The 16,790-nt window shown below is 38.1% G+C and overlaps 1 protein-coding gene across 4 annotated transcripts in view; it reads left to right on the top strand.

Annotated features, from left to right (window-relative positions):
* GRB10 (growth factor receptor bound protein 10) overlaps positions 1-16,790 on the top strand; it is a 144,949-nt gene that overhangs the window by 124,556 nt on the left and 3,603 nt on the right. For all 4 annotated transcript variants that reach the window (XR_010028696.1, XM_063163320.1, XM_063163329.1 and 1 more), the window contains 10 exons: positions 2,071-2,186; positions 4,170-4,244; positions 7,309-7,446; positions 7,973-8,083; positions 9,339-9,437; positions 10,863-10,940; positions 11,594-11,710; positions 12,580-12,646; positions 13,630-13,717; positions 16,387-16,480. Coding sequence is in view for 3 of the 4 variants with exons in the window: in XM_063163320.1 (XP_063019390.1) it covers positions 2,071-2,186; positions 4,170-4,244; positions 7,309-7,446; positions 7,973-8,083; positions 9,339-9,437; positions 10,863-10,940; positions 11,594-11,710; positions 12,580-12,646; positions 13,630-13,717; positions 16,387-16,480 (983 nt within the window). In the remaining variant the exon portion in view is untranslated. The remainder of the gene's footprint in view (positions 1-2,070; positions 2,187-4,169; positions 4,245-7,308; positions 7,447-7,972; positions 8,084-9,338; positions 9,438-10,862; positions 10,941-11,593; positions 11,711-12,579; positions 12,647-13,629; positions 13,718-16,386; positions 16,481-16,790) is intronic.

Genomic DNA, 16,790 nt, shown 5'->3' with positions numbered 1-16,790 from the left:
TGTACCAACCGAGTGCAAATTACCAAGCACTTCCCAAGTGTATGTATTACTATGAAGTAATAGTTTCTTTTTTTTATATGCGCGTGCTATGAAATGCTGCACCTTTTCTCCAAGATGGCTTTGACCATCAAAATGAAAATATAAACATTAAATCAGTGGGAGTATCACCACAGAATCTCAGAAGGGTTTTGGTGTAGTAACAGAATACATCTAGGTCAGTTGTCTAAAGCATGCAAGAAACAGGCACTAAGTATATTTACACAAACTAAACATTGAAATATAAAACCAATTGACAAATGTTCATCTGTACTTCATTTCCTCAGAACAAAATAAAGAGTTTGTCCCTGGCAAGCAATTTTTAATGTGTTAGGAAAGCAAAGACCACAACTTTGGGTGGTGGCAGAACTAGACTGTAACAGGATGTGATCTTTGGGGTTCATGCTGTGATAAAGCTTCGTACCAATGTAATTAAATGTTTTTTGGAGGAAGCATAATTTAAAAAATAGGCCCTTCACCCTCATAGGCCCACAGTCTTCATCACAATGTGGAGGAGATTTGACTTCACCAGTTGCTTAAAAACCATGGTAGTAGCACCAGATTAGCAATACCTGAAACTTTACCTCCAGAGCCCCTAGAAATGTGTAGGTTTAGGTGATGACTGCTGAGGCAGTGCCAAATGTCTTTTACTAACAGCCTCCCTGTAGCAGTACTGTTGTGCACATTAGTCAAAGAACTATCCCTTCAAAGTGCTGTTACACCTGATGCACTAAGACACAGCTCTTTGTTTGAGGGCAGCCCACTATGGAGGTTTGTCAATGTTAACCCCTTTGAAAACACAATTTAAAGCAAGGCTGGACATCACAAATGCACAGTAAATGCTGAAGTCGTCAATGAGCTGGTGATGACTGACAGCCTAAGTGAAAGAGAAAAAGATCATGGGATCATTCAGTCATAGGTTAAATTTTCAATCAAAGAACACCACATAATCTGCTGAGTTCAGCAATTCAAGTAGTGTTCCAGAGCTTGCTCTTTTTGGGATGCCAATGGCTGCTTGCTTTTTATCCTGAAATCACCCCAAGAGAAATTGGATGGCACTTTGGCATTTCTTACTGTAGGAATACAAGCATTGCAGGAACACAAAGTGGGTAAGGGACTCTCCAAACTTCTTTGGTCAGCAAGGAATTTTGTTTAAAGTTTTGCAAAAGTTATGTTTTGTTTGACCTAATTTTAAAATTTTGTATTACATAAGGCATGAAAGCACTGACTAGTTAAAACTTTTGAAAAATAGCTAAATATTTTCTGAGAAAGTTCTGAAGACTTGTCAAGATAATGAGTTCATTAAGTAGTGCACACTTAGCCAGTTGCCTTCTTTCGAGTTACTGCTTTCAGTGAATTGGGTTTGTTAAGCTATCTGTTCATGCTTTGATGTGCCATTCTTTTGACCAGAGAAGTGGTGGTTATGGGCAGTTACCTTGTAACCAAATCTAGAGCAGAAAATTGCCCTGTCATGTGTACAAAACATTTGTCTCTGTCAGTATTCCTGTAAAGTAGATCCTGTGACCTCTTTCATAATAAACCCCATTGTCTAGCATCTACAATAAAGGCCTGAAGTTCACCTTGAAATGGACTGGTTTTATAGAGTGTGATCAAATACAACACTGTATTTCTGTGGTAGTTCAAGACCTAACAGTGGCCTTTCTGTAACTTTTTTCCCCCTTAAACCTGTCCACCTTGCCAGTTCCACAGCACACAACTAGTGCCAAAAGAAGAGGTTTGTCTGTATTATTGTAGCTGCTGCACACACAAAAAATTTATTCCTTTCTCAAAAGTCTGTGCTTATGAAGCCCTGATATAGGAATTCCTTGAAGAACACTGTCATATAATGTTAAACTTTGTAATACATTGCAAAGTAAAGTATTGCCTCATGGCAGTATGGTTTGAAAGTTAGAATGTGTTTTGCTAATTTCTTAAAAGGTAATGGAATTACACTGGGTTGTTTTAACTTCTGTTCTTAGTTGGTCTCACTCCTGCTGGTTGGCTGTGTGTTAACATGGTGTTCTTTTTCCACAGAGAGGTGCCTGGAAGATCATGAGCTCATAGTTCAAGTTGAATCCACCATGGGAAGCGAAAGTAAATTTTTGTTCAGGAAGAATTACGCAAAATATGAATTTTTCAAAAATCCCATGGTGAGTCTCATTACTTAGTTGTTTACACCACAGAGGGGTGGATTGCAATAACATTGCTGGCCACTCTTCTGTCTTAAACATTTTTTATAAAAAGAAAAGGCAACCAACTAAGAGAATTCTTTCCGAAGAAATTTTAACCAATGTTTAAATTCCTTGTACTTTCCTCCTAGCCTAAAAACCTCAAGTGTTTTCAAAGTGTTGTTTCAAAATGTCTGTAGTTACATTGGAGAGTGACCAAGACAGGGAAATTTTCATTAGTTCAAGAAAAACAATCAGAAGCGCAATTTACTCATTATCGTCAAAATTCCTTGATTCGAAGAAAATTTATCACATAACATGCAGTATCCAAACCTTTTCATTTCTGACTGTAATAGTTAATAAAACAACAAACCCATCTGGGTGACCCCTAAAGCACTTACTCCATACAAGGAATTTCACTGTTTCACCTATGGCTGTGCTTTACTGGTGTGCTCTGCCACATTTACTGATCACCATAGCTTGTCCTCTCTATATCCCTGGTATACCCATGCTTGAAAACTACTGCATGCCATACCTATTCCTGGATTTCTAGGATCCTTTGAATGTTGTCATTTTACTGGTTACTGTGTAACTGCTCATCTGAGGAAGACTTTTTCACATTTTATCCAAACAATTATGTTGGAGCAGACTGTTGTCATGAACCACCCTCAGCTGGTGCAACCTATTGAGATAGCTGAGGAAGGGTGATCCAGAGGTGGTTAGGTAAGAACAGATTTTGGGTCAGTCAGGCATCTGGGGTATGAGAAGGAAAAAAAGATACACAAGGTCATGTTTAAACACATTGCTGAAGTAACTGCAGGTGATAAATTAATTCCTTTGCTCCTAGATGCAAGTGCACAGTTGCTGCATCTTCACACGTATGCTTGCATGTACATTTGTCATCTGCTGGTGCTTGTTTCAGAGTCTGTGCCTTGACTTACTCTGTGAAACGTTTCTGTACATGGAGTGTTCCTCGTTTTTCACTTCTGTTGATCTCACCATCTGATAACCCATGAACATCTGAGCGTTGTACAGAAGTTTTGGTATCATAGGAGCTAGAGCATTAGTTTCATGTGGTATATTTTAATTAATAACAGAGCATGGGAGTAAAACCCAGAATGCTTGGCATTCAGTCCCAGGCTCCTGCAATCACAGAATAAATCATTCTTGTGGTGTAAGAATGCGAAGGCTCCCTATCCGTTGCATTAGCTGTTGCCATATGGCACTGTTTCTACTCAAGAGAGGCTGGTAAATGTTAGCTTTCATAACTCATTGTGCAACTTACCTGGCAGAAGGGTGATCCCTCCTCAGCCCTTCTCTTTATGTCCTAAAGACTAAAATTTATATTGCCGGAAGAGTGACAAATGTTCTAAACTGGAAATGTTTTTGTTGTGATTCATCTTGTTATAATCAGTCATTGTTTTATTTCAGGCATTTCTGGATGTCTTCATGCTTCAAATAATGTTTAAAAACTTCAAGAATGATTTCCTGTCATTGCTGTGTATAGTAAATTCAGTGTACCAAATTATACAGGAATTTTAAAACATAGCAGATTAAAGGGGAACTGGAGGAATAAATCTGAAATCAAGTCATTGGTCCAATAAGCAAGGAGTCACTGCATACTCAACTTGCAGGACAATTCATCCTTATCTTCCCAAGAAAGTAGAGGCTGTTAGAGATCCACAAAAGTTCTTGGTAGAAGAGGAAGTGAGAGGAAAATGCACTTAGGAAATGCTGCATATCAGATATTTTAAAAACTCACAATCTGTCTGCATGGGCATCTGGTGAGCAGGAGGGGAAGAACTGCACTTGAAAAGCCCTAGTATTACCTTCTGTGTCAGGGGATCTCCAAATTGATTTAATAGTGATAGTTCCAAAAAATTAATGACTGGAAGAAAATGTCACTAGTTCTCTGTAAGTGTTTAAATATAATGTGATTTCCAATTATCTTCTTTTTGTGTCTAGAATTTCTTTCCCGAACAAATGGTTGCCTGGTGCCAGCAAACAAATGGCAGTATCCCACAGTCACAACTTTTGCAGGTACTGTAAATTATCTGTATGGACAAAGAAGATGGAGGGGAAGGGGTTGAGAGGCAGTCAGGAAGGAAGAGAATTCAAAGGTGTGGAAAATAGTCAGAGAAAGACCAGTATAGTGAAATAGCATATGGGGCTAATGTCAAATACCTGACAAAGATCTTGACCAGTGGCATTGAGGTGCAAATTGTAAACACAAAGTATTCATAACTATGGTCATACATATTTGTTCCATTAATACTCAACTTACTCTGTGGGTATCTGGTTTAGCCACCTGTTGTTACTCGCAAACAGCCTTGGCAGGAATACTTCTAGAAAAACAAATATACCTTTTATAAAAGGCAGAACAGAAGTACTCTTCTGTACTCCACATCATAGCACAGGAGAAAGTGTAAAAATGCAGGTGGATATTAGAAGATGAGTTTGAGATGATGAGAGCTTTTGCTTTTGCTTTTTGTGTCCCATGTTTGTGCCTGGAAAGAATTAACAATAAGGACCAACTTCCCCATGGTTCAGCCAACCAGCTGCTCTTTTGTGTAGAAAAATAATGCCCTAAGAAGTAAGTGCAAGTAGGAATTTGTACACAGTATTTGCAAAGTAATCCCATTTAAAGCTCCCCAGGTTAAATTGCAGGGGTGTGTTCCTTATGCATATGTGTTGGTAGAGTTGTGCAATCTGCGTGGTGGTGGTGGTGGCATGTGTGCTGCACTTGTACTGAAGTTCTGGTGTCACTCTACAGTCTCTTGTTTGCTCATAAAGGAATGGGAGTGGTGCATAGTTGGTTGGCCTTCAAGGATAGTGCTGGAGAGTGGGCTACCCCTCTGACCAGTAACTGATTCACTTAAATCTCTCAATTTTTAGCGCTCCAATCTAAGTCCCGTAGTCTATAAATCCTTTTCACTTCACTTGTTTTCTCAACCTCTGGACATTCAACTCCAGAGCAAAATTAAAACACAATTTATTAAAGAAGTACTGTACTAAGAACATATGACCATGATGCCTGGAGGACAGTATCATGAATAACAGGCAAATTATAAAGCAGAAGCACAAATATATGAAGAATATAAGCATACAAGTAACTGATTTTAGCTTGATTTCTGTCATTTTGCAAATATACACTGACACTGTGTTAAGACAAGTTTCCACTCACTTTTGATCCAGTGCATTCATTCTGTCCCATAAAATGCCAAAGTCCATTAAAATCTGGTTCCACATTCTCTGAGGAAAATTTAAAATACTAGCATCCACTTACATCTGGGAAACATTCAAACAAAAAAAAAAATCAAGCCAATTTCTGGAATTATAAATGAAAGTCATGTGCAGTGAGGTTGTAATCAGGAACCAAAACTGGCATGGACTGGCATTGCCATAGACTGGTAGGAAGAGAGGTTTTCACACCTTGGACCCTCTTCCTGTAATTAGAATGGAGAATTGAATTTAGTAATCAATACAAGCAGCAGGACTCCCAAAAAGAGCAATATGTCCTTGAAGATGGAAAAGTTTTGAGGGTAACTCAAGTGGTAGCAAAAGGAAACCTTACAGCCTCATGAGGTATGAGTTTGCTTCTGGGAAGGCTCTGGAAGGTACAGTCCTGAAGAAGCAAAAGTCTTGGAGGTTAACAACACAAGAGGGTGGGGGAAAGAGGGTGATCATAATCCCTCTAGTTCGTTGTTTACCCATAAAAAATTCCTTTTGTTAAAATTTTTATATTAAGTACTTCTTTTGAGAAACACACAACCATTTTTCAGAATTTCAATGGCAGTTGTAATTTATTCAAGGTAAACCTCCTGCAGCCTAGTAGTCATTAAGCACGTTGCATCTGAGGCCACCTTAGACACTGACCCATTTTGCTGGTTTTAATTATACACATGACAGGGAAGAATATTAAATATCATCTTATTATATCATATACTTCATTAAGAGCTAATATTTTTAGTCAGGACAATAGCACTAAAATCAGTGGGATCTGTTTTCCTTAGTCTTGACCTGGCTATAACATGCAAAAAACCTTGCCATCTTAGTTTACTTTTGTTTTAACTGACTGGACAAAAAGAATCTGTTCTTCTTTTGATCTTTCCCTTTCACAGCTGACCAGTGTATTCATAGTACAAACAGCAAGAAAATTGATTGTTCTTTCCCATTCTGTTAGATGAGATGAGGAGGAACACTGGAAAAAAAAATAGGGTTTAATGGAAGTAAGAATTCTGACACAGGACGCTGGTTTTGGTTTTGTTTCCTAAGGGCAATGTCCATACCAAAACACAACTTTGAAGAATTGCTGAGACATCTAGGCTAACCAGGTTGATGCATTTTTCTTCATACTTATTGAATTTACTAATTTGGTATTTAACCTAATGATTGAGGCCTCTGTCATTTAAAAACCTGGCCTGTTGTAATAAGGGAGCAATCCATCAGTTCTCCTACCATAATGAATTCTTCCTTCCTGTGATATATCACAAATTGAATTTTTTGTATATGGTTCCTCTACTTATGTCAAGAAGTTAAACGCTTTTCAATCCTGAGGTCTGGTATAATTGCTGGCACTTACTTGACTGCTCTACATTTCATTTTCAGTTAAATACCCTGTTGTCTGTTATACCTCTTGTCTTGAGACAGCATGAAATCCCTAAATAGGCTCTTCCTTTCAAAAAGTTGAGGATAAAGATGGAGATTTTGGCCAATGTTTTCAAGCTAGGCAATTTGCCAAAATTGCTGTGACAAGGTATTATTTTAAGAATTAATAAGCTTACTTTCTCTCCCTTCAGGCCAGGTGCAAGATGAATGGGAATACAGAGAAGCAGTATGTTTTTTGAGATTTAAGTCTTGGTGCAGAGAATAGGAAGGTGTCAATTGCAGGAGGAGATGGCCAGCTAGATGCAATGGAAGAGCAGGAATATACATTTTGATTGTAAATCAGATTAAACATCTAGGTCAGTTTAAGCCTAGTATGAAACTGCACCTCAAGTCAGCAAAGTGATTTGCCATTTCATTCTCTGTTCTGCAAATACAGTGACAATTTTACAATTCATCCATAGGATACAATGTTCATCTACATTTTCCTCTCCAACAGAACTTTTTAAACTCCAGTAGCTGCCCTGAAATTCAAGGTTTCTTGCATGTGAAAGAGCTGGGTAGGAAATCATGGAAGAAACTGTTTATGTGTTTGAGGAGATCAGGACTTTATTGTTCTACAAAAGGAACTTCAAAGGTAAGATTAAAAAAGAAGTTGCACAGTTCTAGCATGTGAAAACATTTTCAGCTTTTACAGTGGGTATTTTTTGCTGTTTTTTAAAAATCTCCACACAGTGTTCCCATTTTTTGTTCCACAGAAAAAGATGAGTAAGGCATGATCAAATGACAGTTGAGCCCTGGGCTCTCAATGCATAAACACAGCCACAGAGTTTCATTATAAAATAAAACCAAACCAGCCAGGCAACATCATTGTGGCCACTAAAGTTGTGCTAACCTTCAGATTTCTCTGGACCAATGTAATAGGCCAGGCCATTTTTAATGTGGGGGGTTTGCATAAGCATTTTGTGAGCTTCCTGTACCAAGCACTTTCTGCTGGTAGGCTGGTGTTTAAGGGATGTGTGCCACGGCCACTGGAGGCTGCCTGGGAGAGGAGCAGTGTTCATGCACTGCCCTCTGTTGGAGGCTGGGCTGGAGAGACTCCAGAGCTTGCACATCTTCCAAAACCTTCCACTTACCTCTGCTAAATCATGTTACTTCCCCAGGAACCAAGACATTTGCAATTGTTGGCTGACCTAGAAGACAGCAATATCTTCTCGTTGATAGCAGGCAAGAAGTTGTACAATGCCCCTGCAGAGTATGGATTTTGTATAAAGGTAAATTTTCTCACTGAGTTCTTCCAAAGTTCCAGACGGTGTTGGTAGCTCAGAGTCACCCCAACCCCCAGCTAAATGGGATTTGTATGTAAAACTCTGCAAGCCTTTTCTGTCACAAGGACTTGATCTTTAGCATCTTTCGTTTGGCAGGCATGTCCTGTGAATCTTGTCATCATTTTTTGTGACACTTTTAACACTTTATCTGGTGCTCCTTTGGTTTGGGAAATTTTTGTGCAAGAGCAGCGCAGAGCTGAAGCATGGTGTGCTTGTGAGATGGCCTTGGTTCACCTCACAGAGGAAAGCTTTTTCCAAGTTCACTAATCAAACAGAAAAGTTTCTATGGACAGTAAGCACCAGAACCAAATAGCAGCAAAGGATCAAGCTCTGATAGAGTGCAATTTTATCATTATTGTGGGCCAGAAGTTTGCCTTTATTTAAAGAGGAACAGTGTCTTGGAAACATGAATGTAAGAATAACCATTTGCCTTTGAAGATTTTTAAAACTGTTGTGCTGAAAGATTTATTTGGAAGGTATTTCAAAGGTTTGAAAAGTGTAATTTTCTGAGAAGAAAATAAGGCTGGGAGCTGGTTTTGTGACAGTAGTGAAGTAGTCTCCTTCCTAGCAGCCGTTCCAGAGCCAGACAGCAAGAGTTTGTATCAAAGAGACTGGATGCAGGACACATCCTGAACTGGTGGAAGCAAACTTTCAATTACCCTCAGTTGTGGAAACTTTCATCCTTCATTTCAAAATGGAGGCGTATAAAACTTCTCACAGATTTGAAAACAAAACAAAACAAAAAAAAAAAAAAAAGGCAAAACAAAACAATAACAACAACAAAAAATCCCCCCAAAAAAACAGGAAAAAACCCTCCAACTACCAAACTCAATAAAACTAAGTGCCTGGGTTTGGTTCTAGCATGGCCTGAGTACCTTGTTCCTATAAACTGCTAGGACTGCAGGTTATTTCAAACCATAGAATCATAGAAAACCCTGAGTTGGAGGGGACCTACAAGGATCAATGACCCCAGCTTCTGAAAGTCAGGAGGCACCAACATTTGATCTTGTTGGACCCAGCTGAAAAAGTGATTTCCTTCAGAGCATGCTCAGCCTCTCCTGAGCTTTAAATTCAGTGTGGTGGGAGCTTTTTCTGGCTAGTTCTTTGGATTAGTACTGTACCTGCCTCTACCCTGTTTACAGTGATTCTAATTGTTGGTTTTCTCATGAATGTATCTGACTTTCCCTCTAATGCTTTAAAGCCAAACAGAGTGAGAAACGAAACTAAGGAACTGCGGTTGTTGTGTGCTGAAGACGAGCAAAGCAGGACATGCTGGATGACTGCCTTTCGACTCCTCAAGGTACCTAATCTCTCCTACTTTTACAAAGCTACACCTGAAGTGGCACTTATTATTTTGTTAATGAGAAGTTATCTATATGTTCTTAAATGTCATCTGATCCAAAACAATATGGATAAGAGCAAAATGCCAAGCAGACCTGTCCCACTTAAGAATTTAAGCATGGGACTAAGATCTATTCCTTCTCATATGAATCAAGTATAGTTTTAGTTTGGGATCCAAATTTGAGATATGAGAATGAATTAAAAAAACTGCTTACAAGGTATTTTCAAGTTATCATAAAGCTAAAGAAACTGTTTTCATAATGGTAAGTGGTTCTCTTTACCAGAACAGCATTTCTTAAGCAATTTTTTTCCATTTTTTCCATTTTTCTATTAGAAGAAGTAACAAAAATAAGTAACCCTATATCTGGGTGAAAGTTATTCATATCTGAGAGCACACAATGTAACTTCTTGGTAATATGATAGGAACTTTCACTGCTTTTTGAAACAAAATCAAGATGGAGGGAACTGAGGAGAAAGCTGACTATTTGGTGTCCTTTGAAGGAGAGAACTTCCTGATTTTCATAGGAAAATGTGCATAAATTCTGGTTTGGTTCTAAGTCTTTTTCTGAATATGCTGTTTTGAAAACTGCTGTGTTTTTCTCTCTACCTTACTATGTCCTGTGTACTGAAAAAAAATGACTTTGTTTTTAAGACACACAAAAAATTATTAAAGGTCTGCAGTCAGTGAAAATTAAGGCTCTGCCCCAACGCTGTGTCCATAACACTTGTTTTTATTCACCAACTCATTTAGCTTTCCATAGTCCTCTATTACCCTGTTAGGAAATTGTATAAACTGTTTCAATTAGAACATTCAGTAAGCAATGTTGCTCTCCTTCAGCACTGTGCCTCTAGGGAAGGCACTGAGTAGCTGTTTACCTATCCTAGCTACAAGTGTTGCTAAAATTCATCATGTTCAACCAAGGGCATGACTGGAATTCAATCACCTTATTTTTTTTAAGGTGGGAAAAGTACAAAGTGATAGTGAAATTTATTGAAAGAGCTAGTGAATTAGAAAGGTTCTTATTTTTTATCATTATGAAAACTGAGTTTGAATGTCTTGTGCAGAATTTCTTTAAGTTCTATAGGGTAAAAAGAAGGGGATTAATATGTGTGTTCTGATCTCAGCTGAAAGCTTGTGTTCTACAAAGAAAACATGATCATAGCTGAAGGTGGCAAAAATAACTTGTGTATATCACTCAAGCTTGTATTTTTTAAAATAAAACATTTTGTGCATATTTAGTCTTTGCCACCTGCCAATCACTATTACTCAATACAAATGTCTTTGGGACCTTGGTCCAGTGTAAAAGTAGTATTAAGAAATCACTACAGTTTTTTTCCTAGGGCATATATTTGAATAATACTGTCCTTGTGTTTCTGTTGGCAGTATGGAATGCTACTGTATCAGAATTACAGAATTCCCCAGCAGCGAAAAGCCATGCTTCCACACTTTTCCACTCCAGTAGTAAGTGATGAACTTTACCTCACTGATGTATGATGATGGAAAAGATACATTTGCTTTTGCATTTTAAAAGTGGAAAATTTTACACTAAGAAATGTAAATTCAGCATTGTGTAGCAAATCAATGTAAAGTTCATGTTTTGCATGAGTACAGTTTTTGTGGTTGGCTCTCCATTATCTTAGGCTTACATGATCCACATGATTGAAAAATCTTGGCTACGCTCTTTGAGATGTACGGCACAGAGAGACATCTGGCTGTCTCTGCAGAAGCCAGCTTAGGTCTGGCAAAACTAACACGTAGATTTCCTAAAATATGTTGGGCCAAGAGCTGACTGTTAACTACCTAAAAGGGAAGAGCCTATATTTGGATCCCAACTGGCCCTGAAAATGACTGGAATATAGTAATAGGGCAAGTGGGCAACTTGAGCAAACAGATTTTATTCTGAGCCTTTGAATCGTCTCACTCCCCTACAGTCGAAAAAACATCTATTTTTGTGTCTGTGAATCTTTTGAAAGGAGAAAAAAATAAGATGTATTTTCTGTGCTATTGAAGGAGGACTTTGGACAGTCTTCTGAAACCAAAACAGTTTGAAGTGAAACTCTCAAGCTGGTTTTTCTTTTCCCTGTTTTTTGAAATAAGTGAAAATTCCTTTTCAGAGAAGTGTATCTGAAAACTCACTAGTAGCAATGGATTTTTCGGGGCAAATAGGAAGAGTTATTGAAAATCCTGCTGAAGCACAGAGTGCTGCCTTGGAAGAAGGACATGCTTGGAGGGTAGCTATCTTCTCTTCTTTTCTATTTTTGCAATCAGTAAGTGTCTGTTGAGAGCCAAAACACAGAGTGTGCTATGATGTTAGTGCAGTGCTGGTCACAGTATAGCTTAGCTCCGACCTGCAGCAATCACACTGCAAGCATGCAGATCTGAAAGTCAATATCCATCTTTAGCAAAACTGTCACATTCACAACAACCTTCTACCACTGCTTCTCTGTCCCCCTAGTGTCCAGAGGAAAGTTGAGGGGGAAAGCAGACCCACCAGAACTTTACTGCCAGTTTGCAAAACCAGTCTCTGAGGAGGAATATGTCAAATTAAATGCTTCCCCACATGGAAGAGGCTGGGGCTCTGACTAATGGCTTGCTCCCAGTAAGTTTAATTGCAGAATATACAAGAGGCAGGACCTCTTGCAATGAAAACTGATGTAACTTGTTTATAGTGTCTTGTGGACAGACAGCTGCAGTACAAGTTTTCCCACATGCTCGTCTTTTAGGGAAAAGGAGTCATTACTGAAGCATTAGCTGGTGCTTTATGTATGGGAGGGAAATACTGCTTGATTTACTGAGTGCCTGGTGTTTTGCCTGAGCAGAAACATATCAGTCTTTTCTTTTTTTCTGTCTTTTTTTCCTTTTTTTTTTTTTTTAAGATACTGAGCTTTCATCATTAACATCTGGCTCGTGTTTTAAGCCAACTGAAATGAGCTGCTGCTTGTAGATTAGCCCCCTTCAAAGTTGCATTTCTTTTTCTCATCCTTGCATTAAATCTGCCCAGCCCCCAGTTTCCTGTAAATTTAATCTATATTGCATGTGCACTAATTCTCTTCTCCCGAGACGTTAGTGTGGATTTAACGGTAATTCATTTTCTCTATAGAAACGTAGCACAAGAATGAACATCTTGGGTAGCCAAAGTCCACTCCATCCTTCCACACTGAGTACAGGTAAATTCTGATGGTTTGTAACCATAGTATCAGAGGTCTCTGTGGGTAAAGAAAAGGTACATTTCATATAGACACAGAGTGCAGCCATGTGGTACAAATGCCTTGATGTCAAATACAATCCTTATCGGTAGCTCCTGTGTCATTAACATGCCTACCCATACAGACACCATGGAAGGAACTTGTTTCCCTTGATGGCCCACTCAAGCTCTTCTTTAGGACTTGTCTTTTTAAACTCTTATTTTGTAAAAATAGACACTCCATAAGTATTTCCATTTAAAAGAATCCAGCAGTTAATTTGCCGTTTGGGACAAGGAAAGTCAGTGAGTGACCTTTTAATCTTTAAAGAGTAGAAATGAGAGTTTTCAAAACAGAATTTGTTCCATAATAATTGAAAAATGTAAAATATGCAAGTCCTCAACATTTCTTTGAGACTGTAAATTTATTAAAACAACAGGGAATTTCATATTAATATCCTAGCCTTCTTGGAGGAAACGCAGCTATTTTCTATTGCTATTCTGTTAACAGAATTTTAAAATACCATTTGAAGAACAAAACAATAAAGATAAAAATATTGGGGGCTAACTTGACTCTTGAAAGCACCATCTAAAGTGCATTTCTTTATCTGATATTTAGAAGGACTTGTTTCTAACTCATTAGCTTATACATTGAGTTCTAAGGAACGTTAGTCCCAGTATATTCAAGAAGCTATGAGAGGCAGTATTATAAGAGACTTCTCTTTTTTACCTAATTGTATATCTAAAAATTGGAAAATACATGGAGATACGATGCCTCTCTATTCGGTATATTACGTAGATGCATTTTTTATATTGATTCTCTTTTATATAGGTTGATGGAAGATACCTTATATTCTGTAAGAGATCTATACCCACTTTTAAAATGTTTAAATAATTAGTATGTGGAAAAATGGTTGCATGTGTAATTGTTTTTAACCATCCTCTCCTCCTTTTTCCTCTCACCTCCAGTTATTCATAGGACACAGCACTGGTTTCATGGCAGAATCTCCAGAGAAGAATCTCACAGGATTATTAAGCAACAAGGGCTTGTAGATGGGTAGGTATTCTTGTTGCTCAGCATTTATGATCTGACAGTAAGCTTTATAGATGAGAGCACAACTTATGCTGTAATAATCTACAGGTTTATGAGCATTTCTTTGTAACCTGATTGTTGAGCAGTCCCGTTATAACCTGCCTGGATTCCGAAAAGTCAGAGTGTGTGCTTGTGTAGGAGTGGATCCTAACTTTTAATTTGAAAAGTAAAATCATAAAATACACTTAAATGTCTTTCTTTTTTTCCAACAGAGATAGTCAAGTTTTAGATGATGTTAGAATTTGAATTTAGTTAATTCTTGTAATATGCATTGAGGATATATTTTTCAGGCAAAACTGTACCTAAGCATTTGCCAACAAATTTATAATCAGCCATCCGTGCCCTTCTGCATGAATCAGAGGAGTAAATAGTGCTTGCTCACTATTTCTGTTCTAGAGCAAAGAAATGAAAGTACCTGTTCCAGCACTCTCTTAAATGTCTGTGGTCGTTATTTAAATATCTTCTGAGCATCTGTTTTCCTTATTTATATGGAGTTATGGTTATCAAAAGGAAGTTGCTTGAACTGCATTCAGCATTGTTGATTTGTAGGATGGGAAAGGCATGGTTTCCCTTGGTTCACTGTCTTCATTGCTCTCAGAATTATCCATGTTGGCTTCACAGGAGACAGTGAAGTTCAAACTTTTCTTCAGCATTTTCTTATTCAGAAGCAACACTAATCTTTCTGAAGACTAAAATACATTTCTAGAAACTGGTAGTGCATATATTTATATATATATATATTCATCAAGCAGTGTTTGCTTATTTTTGGGGAGTTTTTTCCAGTCTAAGGCTAGACAGGGGCTTTTAGCTAAGCAGGTTCAACAGAAAAGAGAAGCTGAGAAAGCAAAGGAGCACTGCTGACTTTTTGTGTTTCTGGTTTTCTCACAGTACAATCTTGGGCTCATTTTGTCTTGTTGCCTTAGGAATCTGGTGGCCCATCCTTCTTGAGGAATTCATAAATGTGTTCATGTGTTTGATGCTGTGTTAAATTTGTGCCTAATCAGCTTACTTACTGTGGAATGTAAAAATTGGTTAGTTTAGCCATAGCAAGGTCCACTAGCAGTGACAAAACAACCAGGTTACGTAAGTGCTCTGAGATCTAAGGATCATGATTTTCAGGGGGGAAAATTCTGGCCTATGTTTTCCTGCTCTGTGCGTTCTCGAACAAAAGAAGGTAGAAAGTTAACAGTGTCCTGATGGTTCATGGAAGAGGCTCAACACTGTATACAAGCAACTGATGCTGCTATCTCGGATATCTCTGGAAGTTCTTGCTGAGGGTGCATCTCTCTTGGTAGCCACTGTTTGTGTGGAAGCTGGTTGCTTGCCAGAGGTTGAGTAAACAGCTGCAGCATCAGTTGTGCAGACCTTTGCTTTGTGCCACCAGCTTACCATGCATGATATGAAAAAACTAGATGAAATATAATTGAGAGGCACCTGCATGAACTGCAGCAACCACAGGGCAGGCTCTTTCTCCCTCACAGGGATGCTAATTTATAAAGGCTTTTGTCCCTTTTCCACACATTTGGTCTTCCTAGGATTACAGTGGAACGTTCAAATACCATGCATGGTTTCTGAGAGTGGCAAGACATGCCTGTCCCTGACTACTGAAGTCACTCTGGTTATGATGGTGCATTTTTCTGGTACTGACATTTCTCAATCAGTTCTGAGGAGCTGGAGTAAAATCTTTTGGGTTCTTAAGACTACAAGCAGTTCTTTCAACTGCACTTTGGAAAAGTGTGTTCCTTGCCTAGTGGTCAGCAATTAAGAGGCCTGCTCCAGTCCTGTGCTCAGCCATCTCTAAAATCCACTTGTGCTTTGTGCTATAAGCCTTCTGCAAAGGTATATTCTTTTTTCCTGTGGCATGGAGAGGATCTGCTTCCTTAGTTCATAAATATCATGGGGAGGAAACACAGGGGTTTTTATCAAGCTTTTTTTCTCCTCTTCTCATTATGGATGTTAAATAAAGTCCATTTGGGGTAGGACTTCAGTTTTGTGGGTTAACTTAAAAGTGACAGCTACATGGTGTATGATGTTGGTAGCTGTACACCTAATGTACATTTTTTTCCACGTGCTGAGGGGAAAATACTGTGACTGTTCTAGAGGAAAAATCAGTGTGTGTTTTCCCCATCTTGATAATTTGGAAGCTACTTAACTGGTAAATAATTTTAAGAAAGTATTGAGCTGTTTCTGTGCAATTGCAGTCATTTAACCAACACATAATTTTGTTGACACTGGATTTCTGCAAACTAATGCAAGGTATTGTAGTGGGAACAGATTCCCATATATTACTTTCTCATCTACAGAAATGCAGATTTTCTCTAGAATTAAATGATAACATTTTCTTCATAAGAGTACAAATCATTTGTAGAAAGCTGAGTTAGAGGGAACCTTAAAAAAAGCCTCATAGGTACATTCTTAGGGGAAGAAGTACCATCATGTATTTTGCACTTCTTGTTTCTTCGTCTGTTAATGTTGCTTAGCCATGGTAGAAAGTAAATTGCCAGTTACAAAATCATCTCTTAATGCAACTAAAGAAGAAATCAGCAGTGGCACAATATTACTTAGTGGTTCTGATTATTTAAGAACAAACAGATGGGGATATTCAATTTGTTCTTTAAAATGTTCTCTCCTAGATTATTTCTTCTCCGGGACAGCCAAAGCAATCCAAAGGCATTTGTACTTACGTTATGCCATCATCAAAAAATAAAGCATTTTCAAATCTTGCCGGTAAGTAGATTATTTTTGATACTGATAAAAAAACCCCAAAATTTTAAACCATTAAGCTTTTGCCAACATCTCAGGAGATCTCTTATTAATTACTGTTGTAATTAACAAGGATGTTTCCATTAGCAAATTTATAAACAGATATTCTTTAATCAGTCAAATGGTTAGCATTTCTGGAAAACTGTTGTAAGTCACTGCATTACACAAGTCTGTGTAATGCACAGAACTTGTTCTCTGTGACTGTCAGAGACAACAGCAGTTGTTGTCTCCCTTCCCACTTAAGCAAACATAGAATAACTTCAGGAAACGTTAA

Source organism: Melospiza melodia, chromosome 1 (genome assembly GCF_035770615.1).
Source record: "Melospiza melodia melodia isolate bMelMel2 chromosome 1, bMelMel2.pri, whole genome shotgun sequence".
Taxonomy (NCBI): Eukaryota; Metazoa; Chordata; class Aves; order Passeriformes; family Passerellidae; genus Melospiza; species Melospiza melodia.
This window is presented reverse-complemented; position numbering and strand designations above follow the sequence as displayed.